At 37.9% G+C, this 12,388-nt stretch overlaps 1 protein-coding gene across 2 annotated transcripts in view; it reads right to left on the reverse strand.

Annotated features, from left to right (window-relative positions):
• The window catches only part of cblb (Cbl proto-oncogene B, E3 ubiquitin protein ligase), an 81,930-nt gene that overhangs the window by 6,859 nt on the left and 62,683 nt on the right, over window positions 1-12,388 (reverse strand). For both annotated transcript variants that reach the window (XM_051120374.1, XM_051120376.1), the window contains exons 10-13: window positions 9,455-9,646; window positions 5,066-5,233; window positions 4,616-4,978; window positions 1,936-2,021 (exon numbers count right to left, since the gene is read on the reverse strand). In XM_051120374.1, coding sequence (XP_050976331.1) covers window positions 1,936-2,021; window positions 4,616-4,978; window positions 5,066-5,233; window positions 9,455-9,646 — 809 coding nt within the window. The remainder of the gene's footprint in view (window positions 1-1,935; window positions 2,022-4,615; window positions 4,979-5,065; window positions 5,234-9,454; window positions 9,647-12,388) is intronic.

The raw sequence follows: 12,388 nt of genomic DNA on the forward strand, positions 1-12,388 counted from the left end.
AAATGATTCAGTTTCTGGGACACTTGAAATTTAGCTCAGGAGCATTCATATCGCTTGTAGATGTTACTACACTTTGAGTGGCGTTAACCTGTGGCAAATTCAATTCAATGGGTATGATTTGGAAAGGCACCTCTCAATAAAAGGTCTAACAGCTGAAAATGCACATCAAAGCAAAAAGTTCTGATGTCAAAAAAACTGCCTGTATAGCTCACAAACAGGATTGTGTCAAGCCACACATCTGGGGAAGAGTTCAGAAGAAATTCTGTTGCATCGCAGGTTCACAGAAGCATGTAGCCTCCATTATCCATAATGGAAAAAGTTTGGAACTTCCTATAGTTGGCCTTCTGGAGAACTGATGGAGAAGGGCCTTGGTTAGACTGGTGACCAAGAAGCTCATGGTCACTGTAGTTGAGCTCCACAATCATATATGTTGAGAGATGGGAGGACTTACAGGACAAGCATCACTGCAACACTACCAATTTATGCACTCTCCTCAGTGAAGACCTGCTTGGAATTTGCAACAAAGCACCTAAAGAACCCTTCAACAGGACAATGAGCCTAAGCACACAACAAGAGTGGCTTATGTACAACTGTCTTGAGTGGCCCAGCCACAGCCTGGGCTTAAACCGAATCAAACATTTTTTGGAGAAAACTGAAAATGTCTGCCAGCCCCCATCCAAGCTGACAGGGCTTGGATGGGGGACACATCTGCAATTACCAAATGCAGATGTGTAAAGTTTGTCGTAACATACCCAGGCTGTAAAGGTGCTTCAACTAAGTAGTTGGGGTATGAATACTTATGCAATGTACTTATTTCAGTTTTTTAATTTTAATAAATTTGCAAAGTTGTCACAAATCTGTTTTTTGCTTTGTCATTATGGTGTCTGGCATGTAGACTGATGTGGAAAAAGTTATTTAAAACAGCTTAACATAAGGGTGCAACATAAAACGTGAAAAAAATAAAGGGGTATTAATACTTTCGCAAGGCACTGTATATAGCAACGTATTAACAATACTCAGCATACCTTAGGCAACATACTAAAATCTACTCAGAAAACTACTCACTATACTAATGTTATGCGGTTACTAAGACACCCACTTTATCAGTTGTATAGCAGAATACAAAATACGGTACAAGCTAGTCAGTGAAATTTACTATGTTAACCACTTCTCTTTATCTAATTATAATAATTGCAACAAAAATCTAACACTCTGAGTGCAATATAAAGAAAAGAAAGAGCATAAGTGTTTGTGACAGAAAAGGAAATACGGCTTGCTGCTTAGAGTGTAACTTCCTATAGGCTGGTTTTGCTTAATTCAAAAGCCCCACAGGAAGTCCATCGCTGCTGGATCTATGTGTGTGTGTGGATGCCTTTATGTTTGTTTAAAGAGCACATGCTCTCCGGATCCTGGTGCTCTTGCATAATTGGTGCACATGTGTCCAAACATTGATGTCTGTGTATGTGTGTGTTGTTCTGACAGAGCTCTAGAGATATACAGGATGCGGCCTGTGCACACGATCCCTGGATCACATTAACACATTCATTAAATCCACATGATCTTTTTTTGTCTATTCACCACAAAGATCCTTTGCGAGAAAGACATAATTCAGTCATGGAACATCACGAAACAGATCAATGTGCAAAGCAGGAAAAGATGCTTTGGATCAGTGTCAAGCAATCAGCAAAAACACAGTGCTTGAGAGAGGCAAACAGGGGTTTTGTAATCATTTGAACATGATATAAGTGATCTGGGCAGAGTAAACACTGTTGTTTGTTTGGTGAGGCTACCTTCAGAATAAAGTAAGACAGATTCTGCTACTTTACAGTGATTATGATTAACATGCTCACAAAGAACAAGAGCTGCATCAGGGCTCTGGAGATGGGAGTGGCACCTGTGTGTGTGTTTGTGTGTGTTTATGTGTGTGGCGCTTACCTCTGATTGTGGTCCACGAGGGGAGGGGAGTGACGCAGAGGGGGGACGTCGTACTCATCACCAGGTAACAGACCGTTGATGAAAGACTGCAGAGAAATACATGCACAGAAACAATGTCAAAATGGTACAGTCAAGCCATTTTTGATAGCACATTTTTAGTTTTAATAATTAATAAGCAACCAGTCATACAGATAGAGAAAATATTCATATGGGACACACTAAACAGATCCATAGTAGATGAACAGATGGATCGATGGGAAAAACAGGACGATGGATGGATGGATGGATGGATGGTTTAAAGAGAAAAATGGATGGGCAGATAGACTGATGGAAAAACAAAACAAAAGATGGATGGTTGGATTGGACAGAGAGATTATAGATAGAAAAACTGATGGACAGATAGATGGAAAAACAGAACAATGGATGGATGGATGGATGGATGGATGGATGGACAGACTGATGAAAAATAGAATGATGATAGAGATAAACGGATTAATGGTGAGATAGAAGGATGGATGAACAGACAGATGGACAGAAAGATGAACGAATGGACTGATCATGGATGGACAGACGGACAGACGGATTAGACAGATTACAGATAGATGGATCTGGGATAAATGGATGGACAGACAAATTGATGGACAAGAACAAAGAACAAATAATGGATGGATGGATGGATGGATGGATGGATGGATGGATGGATGGATGGATGGATGGATTGAACAGAGACAGATTATAGATAGAAAAATAGAATGATGAATAAAGATAGAAGGATTAATGGCAATATAGACGGATGAATGAACAGACAGATGGACAGAAAAGTTGATTATGGATGAATAGATGGATGGATTGGACAGACAGATTATAGATAGAAAAATGGATGGACAGATCGATGGAAAAACAGAACAAAAGATGGATGATGGATGGATGCATGATAGATGGACAAACTGGTAAAAAAAAAAAAATAGAATGATGGATAGAGATAGAAGGATTAATGGCGAAACAGAAGGACGGATGAACAGACAGATGGATGGAAAGATTAGACACAGATAAAGAAATGGATGGACAGCTAAATTGATGGAAAAATAGCAAAAGATGGATGGATGGATGGATGGATTGGACAGTGATTATAGATAGAAAAATAGAATGATGGATAAAGATAGAACGATTAATGGCAAGATAGAAGAATGAATGAACAGACATATGGACGGAAAGATGAACGAATGGACTGATGGATGGATGGATAGATGGATGGATGGACGGATGGATTATAGATAGAAAAATGGATGGACAGATCGATGGAAAAACAGAACAAAAGATATATGATGGATGGATGGAGAAACTGATGAAAAATAGAATGATGGATAGAGATAGAAGGATTAATGGCGAGATGGATGGATGAACAGACAGATAGGCGGAACGATGAACAAATAATTATAGATGGATGATGGATGGATGGATGGATGGAGGGATTGGATGGATGAATTACAGATAGAAAAATGTATGGACAGATCGATGGAAAAACAGAACAAAAGATTGATGGATGAATGAATATTCTGTTTATATGATGACTGCTGACAGATGACTTTATAGATTCAAGGATGGACAGATAGGACAGAAGGATGAATGGATCATTAATTTTATATCTGAAACAAATTAATATTGTATAGAACATAAATATTCTATATACTGATATATCCTAATAGATAGATAGATAGATTAAAGAAATAGAGAAAGGAGAAGGATCTTCTAGACCACCATCGTGGAGCTCTAAAAGTCTCTGATGTCTGAGTCAGTTTGTTTCAGAGATCAAGAGCAGCGTGTGATGCTGCACACTAGCTGTGGCCTGCAGGCGGTGGGCTGAACAGAGCTGTGTGGGCTTGTGATGGGAGAACAGGGGCCAAACTCTCTGTGCCCACACTGTGACACTAAATTAATCCATACACTGACATGCCAACTCGGAACAGAGAGTGAGAGAGAGAGAGGGAATTTTACAGTCAATTGGTGGTTATATATAATTGCATGTTGCAAACCTTCGTAGAACAAAAAGATCAAAAAGATCCACATGTGCTTCAAACAACCCAGAACATCTCAGAGACGTTCTTTAGTTTCCAAGAGGGCTTTAATGAGAGACCCGCTAGTTTTGCAACCAATTATTAACTCTCTCCAATCCCCTCTTGCAGAACAAGCTTATTTAAAGCATAATTTATAAACTCTCAGTGCGCCACGAAGATGTGTGTGTGTAGTTTGCATTTTGGTGCAGTAACCCAGATATATGCAAAAACACATGGTGGGGTGGGAGGGCAACTGCTGTAATCATGGAAGGCGCTGAATGCTTTTTAAATACCTCTTTTTTGAATGCCAGGGCCAGAAGCACAACACAGCCGAATTTCACAGCCTGGCTTTACTGCGAATATCGTCACTGTTGCTTAGTAACAGCCATGAGCAAAAAGTGAATATTTATGGCTTAAAATAGCCATGTAAGTGCTTGTGAATGAGTACAGAAGGTTCTAGGTGATTTCAAAGCACAATGTCCGGTCATTTTTCTGCTCTTATCTCATGTTCTTGACTTGGCTTATCAAAGAAGGACATTCCAGCCCTAATATAAAGTGTCGCTCCCCAAAACGAGCGTGTGAACGTGATCCGCATGATACTGAAGGAATGTGTGTGCGTTCCTAACCTTACTACACTCGGACTGCGCGTTCAGTCTGTGGCTGGTTCGGTTTAACCCCAAGTCTGCGCCGGAGCAGCTGAGGGGTCTCCCGTTGATGTGCGCAGGGGCGGCGTGGGCGAGTTTGGGGGAGCGGTCTGCAGCAGACGTCCTGCAGTCTGATAAAGCATTGCTGTCTTTAGGACTCCAAGCCTCCAGGGGTGTTCTAGGGTCCCTGGGAAGGCCAGACGAAGGGGTGATGAGCCAGGCAGCCCGGCCTTCTTGAGGGATATGAGGTGGGCGTTCTGGTGGAGGTGGGGGAGGGGGGTCTCTCTGTGGAGGTGGAGGGGCAGGAAGGGGCTTGTCCTGTTTTCTGGACATGCCTGGAGATGACTGCCAAAGAAAAAAGAGACATTAGGAACATATGGAAATTAAATGGAGAAATTCTAAACATGCATCGCGATCTAAAACAAAAGATACCTTGGGTGAGCCTGTGGGACTAGGAGCGGGAGAACGGATGAGATCAAGGCGGGGAGGTACGGGCGGAATGTTCAAGTGTGGACCCATGTGATCTGCAGCGGTTTTCCGGCGTTCACACACAGGGGATGAGTTCGGAGACATTATCGGCGAGTTCTGGATCTCCATGGACTAAGCAAAGAAAGAGAGAAACACTGATGATGATTTATGCAATATTTAGTAGGGGTGCACGATAATATCAGACCAATGTCAAAATCGGCCGATAATGGCTTTAAATGTAAATATCGGCATCGGGCCGATATGAAAAATTATGCCTATATGTTTTGCCGATAAGAGTGTGCTCAGGGTGTGCTAGCGATTAGATCATGCCAGCAGTGTGGCTCATTCTTGAGGCAAAGTTTTGACTGAATGATTATTAGATTCACTGATTTAGATCTCTACATTTAATTGGAGAATGCACATACAAATGACGCGACTGGTGTGTGATAGAGTAAACAGTAATAGCACACGCAGTAGCAGCAGCAGCAGCAGCAGCCCCCTCTGGGTCCTAATACCCATTCGGTAAGGAGTTTTAATTCTGTCGGGGGCGCTGTTGGCCTACTTCTAACAAAATTAAAATAAAATACACAAAAAACATAAATAAAGCAGTAACTGATGTCATAAAATCATATGTACGTTTTGATTTGAAGGTCAGAAGCTAAAACTTATATGATAAAAAAAAAAAAAAAAAAAAAAAAAAACACAAACATGACACTTGTAAATTAAAGAATTTTATAATATTATTATTAATAGACCATCTACAAATGTTAAATCTTAAAATAAAATGTTAAGGTTGCCACTGCATTTTTCTGGGAAAAAAAAAAAAAAAACAGCGATTGATATATAGTTTATTTATAGTTATTTTCAAAACTGCAGTGCACTGTCATTATAAAAGAACTTCATTCTTGTTTATTGAATTCTAACAAATAAGTTCTTGCTAAAAACTAACCAACATTTTTTTAAAAACTGTGCACAGGAGGGACTTGGTGTTGATTCCAAACAAAAGGAAATACTAGCATATCGGATATCTGCAAAAATCCAATATCGTGCATCCCTAATATTTAGTAGCATTTGCCAAGACAAGTATTATTATTATTGTTCATTTATAGGGTTGGTTCATGTCTGTAAGTTTAAAATTTGTTGCATACATCATAATGCATTTTGCTTTTACTTTCCTAAGCAATAAAATGACCCAAAAATAAAATAAAATATGCTGCTTTCCAGTTTTTAGGAGCTTGTCATAACTAGACAAATTTATATTAATTACAGAAATGTCCATGACTTTTTAATCTCTTATTAAAAATGTTTATTTTCACAAAAAAGCTCATATATTCTCACATATATTTATTTACCAAAACGATGGGAATCCTCGTCTTCAAGGAGGACGTTTTTGAGAGGATAAAATAAAATAAAAATAACTGCGTCTGACTTAGCTTATTTTAAAGTTTGTTTTGTTGCAATTTAAATCATTTTAAGACATCTTAAAGTGAGAATTTTCCCAAAAATGAAAATTCTGTCATTAACTACTCTCTCTCATGTCGTTCCAAACCCGTAAAACCTTTGTTCATCTTCTGAACACAAATTAAGATATTTTTGATGAAATCCGAGAGCTTTCTGACCCTGCCTAGACAGCAATGCATCTACCATGTTTAAGGCCCAGAAAGGTACACTGTAAAAAACAATTTGTTGAGTCAAATTAAAATAATTTGTAACCTGGCTGCCTTAAAATTAAGTTCAGTCAACTCAAAAAAAGTTTATTCAACTTGAAATGTTAAATTATACTAAGTGACAACTTAGATATTTGAGTTGAATCAACTTCAAATTTTAAGGCCGCTGGGTTACTTACCCATCTGTAAAGTTTAGCAAACACAAATATCCAAGTTGTTACTTAGTACAACTTAACATTTCAAGTTGACTACGCTTATTTTAGTTCACTGAACTTAATTTTAAGGCAGCAGAGTAACAAATTATTTTTAGCTGACTGAACAAATTGTGTTTTTTTTATTTTTTACAGTGTAGTCAGGACATTGTTAAAATAGTCCATGTGACATTAGTGCTTCAACCTTAATTTTACAAAGCTATGAGAATACTTTTTGTGCAGAAAAAAACAAAACTAACAACTTTATAATCATCTAAACATGTTTCATACAGTCAAGCAGCACTCAAGTTTTTGCAGAAACACTCATTTTTGCATAGGTCTCGGTCTTGATTAAGATAAAATATTTCTAACAAACAAGACAACGAGAAGAACAATGACAGACTCATTATTACCCATCATCATTATTGCGTACAAAGTTATCCTAATGGCCTATTACCTCCATGAATTGCTTTGGGCTGGTTAGGGTATTCAACTTCCTAATCAACTAATAGCCTCATTAGAATATCCATGAACATTTGCAGCTGGCCAGCTTTTGTCCGTGGTGTAGAAAAATTATTTATAGACAGGGAAAGAGCTGCTAATTAAATTTTCTAAGAAACGATACAGGAAAATAAAAGGTGAATAATGTGCACTTTGTCCACTACTCATAGTACAAACTACAGTAGTTCTCACCCACTAGGAGGCCAATATTCTCTACAGGTTCTTTCGCAAGGGCATTATGGGGAGAGGGAAAAAAAAATAATATCTCGAATTTCTATTTAAAAAGCATTCCTGCCAGAAGGTGCCCTCTATTGCTCTCTGAGCTCTACCATTTAATGAATCTACTCAGAGGAGATGCGGAGGTTGTGTCCTCGTGAGGCAGGTTCCGACAGGTTTCTTTTTCTAATAAAAGAGACTGACATTTATGCTGGTGGAGAGCGGTAGGCTCTTGCACCTATATAAAAGCAGAATATAGGCCTCTTTGAAGTCCAGTGAAGAATGAGATTGGTCGTGGAATGACAACAGTGATGAATGAAATCTTGTCTAGTGAACAGGTTTGGGCAGAAACAAACTTTTGCATACTTGTCAACGTATGATAACAAACCTACAGACCTATGATAAAGTTAACACAAAATCCATCTGCAACCAGTTTTGTTTACAAAGCAACATTCCAGAGTGCAACAAAACAAAAAAGTAGGCCTGGAGTTCATTTTAACCATTAGTATTTGACTGAGTCTTAAAAAGTGGGTGTTACATACCAGAATGGATAGAAAGGACTGAAAAATAAAAGGGCTTGGTGATATCAAAAAAAAGGTGAACAAGTTATTAAATGTATATAAAATGTTACATAGACAAGCTTTGTGTAAATCTTTTTCATAACATGCCCTGATGAATTGTTCAAGGTAAGTCCATAATCTTCACCGTACTTACACTACCAGATTTTTAATGTTTTTTAAAGAAGTCTCTTCTGCTCACCAAGCCTGTATTTATTTGATCCAAAAATTTTTACTATTTAAGAGAACTGCTTTCTATTTGAATCTATTTTAAAATGTAATTTATTCCTGTGATCAAAGCTAAATTTTCTGCATCATTACTTCAGTCTTCAGTGTCACATAATCCTTCAGAAATCATTCTAATATGCTGATTTGCTGTTCATTTATTTTCAGGATTATTTGATGAATAGAAAGATCCAAAGATCAGAATTTATCTAAAATAAAATGCTTCTGTAACATTATACACTAATGTTATAATACTTTCATTTAGCAAGAATGTTTTAAATTGATCAAAAGTGATGATTAAGACATGTATAATCTTACAAAAGATGTCTATTTCAGATAAAAGCTGTTCTTCTGAACTTTCTATTCATCAAAAAAATATGGAAAAAAAATCTACTCAGCTGTTTATAACATAATAATAATGTTATAAATGTTTTCTGAGCAGAAAATAAGAATATTAGAATGAATAATTTAGAATGAATAAGACATTTTCAAATATTTTCAAATAGAAAACAGTTATTTTAAATAGTAAAAGTATTTTTTGCTGCACTTTGAAGGAAATAAATGCAGACTTGGTGAGCAGAAGAGACTTCTTTAAAAAACATTAAAAATCTTACTGTTCAAAAACTTTTGACTGGCAGTGTAATTAATATTAATATTACATAATTAATATAAATTAACATTCAGTACATATATACTAGCATCCAAGCATTTGGGGTCAGAAAGAAATAACACTTTTAATCATGTGACATTAAAGACTGGAGTAAAGGTGCTGAAAATTCAGCACTACCATCATAGGAATAACATTTTTAATTTTATATATTGATTTAAACTGTAATAGTATTTTACAATATTACTATTTTACTGTATTTTAATCAAAATAATTAAAAGATTTAATTTTTATTTTTAAAACTTAAAAAAAAAAACATCAATCTTAATTAACAGTTAGTAAATATGATCAATTTTGATATGATATTAGAAACTTCATGGATATTTTACCTTCTTGATATGGTCTATAACCAGCGATTCCTCTCTGTCATCGTCATCGTCCAGATCCAGCATGGGGGAGCTGAAGTGGTCCAGTAGGAAGCACTTGGCCCCTTCGTTGCGTGGGTCAAACGGATCAACAATGATGGGTTCGGTGCCTTTGATCTCACAGCGACAGAACGGGCAACCCTGACCATCAGAATCCTGCGGAAAAGAGTCAAGGACACACTGAGTGAACTTCAAAACACTCGTAACAGACACAATCACACACACAAACCCTTGTAGAAGTCCAAAACACCGCCTCTCAACCAGAACAGACACGAGCACATGCACACAGCGTAGTACCTCCGGTAAACTCGACCCCAACGGTTCTGGGCTGCTTATTTGTATAGCGCTGTAAACACTGACAGACTGTTGTGGAAATATGCCTCGGCCATGAGGAAGCTCTTTACTTGCAGGATCTGAAGAGCCATGCTTGATTACAAACAGCTGGAACGCACATGCTACCCCCTCAAGCCGGGTACCGATTTCTCTTTTTGGGATTCAGGAAACAGCAGAGTAAGACAGACACACACGCAGACAGACGGGTTCGCCGTGACGCGCGGCTCCGTACGGCTTGGAGACAGCTTACACATGGCAAAATGAAAAACAATCATCTTTCATTTCCTCCATTAAACTCAAAGAGAATCAAAGTGTGTCGATATTTACAAGAACAAAAGATGATCATGGCTGCCATCTGGTTGAGGGGTCGCTGAAAAGACATCAAAGCGCCGTTTGAAACCTAATCCTAATTAAAGCCCTTAAAAGGAGAAAAAGAAACACACCCAAACTGACTCGGCATAAAACAAGGCCATTAAAAACGAAAGGAGTGTGAGATTTCTAAGGGACAGTCACCATCTAGACTTCACTGCTGTGTGTGTTTGTAAACTTACCAGAAAAATAGCAATGAATATTAATGCTCCTGCTAGCTAAGAGGTGAGATCACACTTCTCTCGGCCCTCAGCTGGCTCAATGGTTTATTTAACGCTTAGGTCCCTTTTATAGGCAGGTGACAGTTTGAAAAGGAAGCAACTTTGGCTGTTATAGAAACTGAGAGGGTGAGCAACATCAGCGGAGGTTCGAAAAAGCCACACAGCACATTATGTCTTTTGTTGTCAAAGAATGAATTTAAGATGGACCGCAGCTGAAGCCTTTTAGGTGCTATTTTAAATTTAGTGTTCAGTGACAATTCCGCAACGAAACAGAGATGACACCCTTTTTCACGTCTCTCATTTAAATGAGACACAAACACAAGTGAACACTTGCATCTGAAGCCTGAAGTAGCACATTACGTTCCACCAGCAAAAGAAGTCTGCAAATACTTTTCTTAAAGGGATAGTTCACCCAAAAATTAAAATTAACCCATGGTGTACTCACCCTCAAGCCATCCTAGGTGTATATGACCAGGATATTTTTTAATATAACTCTGATTGTATTCGTCTGAATGTAACTCATGGGGTAATTTTCATTTCTGGGTGGACTATCCCTTTAAATTTGAGCTGGACCACAAAACCAGTCTTAAGTAGCACGGGTATATTTGTAGCAATAGCCAACAATACATTGTATGGGTCAAAATGATCTGTTTTTTCTTCTATGCCATAAAATCATTAAGATATTAAGTAAAGATCATGTTCCACTAAAATATTTTGTAAATTTCCTAGCGTAAATATATTAAAACTTAATTAGTTATATGCATTGCTATGAACTTCTTTTAGACAACTTTAAAGGCAATTTGTTCAATATTTGGATTTTTTTTTGCACCCTCAGATTCTAGATTTCCAAATAGTTGCATCTCAGCCAAATATTGTCCTATCCTAACAAACCATACATCAGTGGAAAGCTTATTTATTCATAAATCTCAAATTTATGACTGGTTTTGTGGACCAGGGTCACATATAGATTTTCAGAAAAATTGTTCAATTTTTTTTTTCTGAAATGTTTCACTTTAAATGTGTTTGTGCTATATTTCCATTACACTAAATGGCACTTTATTTGGACATTTTCTCATTTAAGGCAGTCACATTCATACAATTGTAAGTGTCAAAATAATTTTAGGGCCCATAGTGTTGTTCCCATGAAGTGCTCTTGTGAATTCAATTACCTTGAGCGTTTCACTTCAACTTTCACGCAGTAAAAGAACATAAGTTTATGGTCAATAAGCACAAATCTGATCTCCAGTCTCTCAGAAATCCAGTGGGTAGCAGATCCATGTGCAGCAGAGGGAAAACTACTGCGACCAATAGAACAAAAAAATCACGGAAAACTACAACAATACTGCTTCTTTCTCAAATTGTTGAGTGATATAAGAAAGAATGAAGGGATATTACTGTTGCTGGCCGGATTCGATCCTGCTTCACTGCTTCACTCACATGCACAACAAGGTTTAAATGCTTAGATCTGCTTGAGTGAATGAAGCTTCCTTTATAATGAGAAAAAGCAGCATGCATTTGGCTGAGGCGTCCGAGTTTAAATGACCCTACTGTGGCCCTGAAATATTTGTTTATCCTAAAAAAAGCTCTGATGCTCAGACAACACCCTAGATCTGAACATTCTGGCAATTCGGCCGGTACTTAAACTGTAAACACATACACACTTCACCCCACATGTCTAACATCATCCACGTAAACATCCTCAATCACAAACATACACTAACACACAGAAACATACACCCAGAAGATAAATGCAACCAGGCCGGACATATTTCCCGCCCAATTTGCCTTTCCTTCACCTGCCCGCTGTGGTGCCGCTTGCATCCGTGATCAGGACAAACGCAAGGGCGACGGAGAGACAGATTACCTGCTGTTCGTTCCCTTCTGAGCCCTGATGACGCTCAGTATTCAGGTCATAGCACGCCATTAAAGCGCTTCTAACTAGATCCATTAGCTGAGCACTGGGCATCACTGAAGC

The sequence above is a fragment of the Labeo rohita genome, chromosome 10 (genome assembly GCF_022985175.1).
Source record: "Labeo rohita strain BAU-BD-2019 chromosome 10, IGBB_LRoh.1.0, whole genome shotgun sequence".
NCBI classification, from domain to species: Eukaryota; Metazoa; Chordata; class Actinopteri; order Cypriniformes; family Cyprinidae; genus Labeo; species Labeo rohita.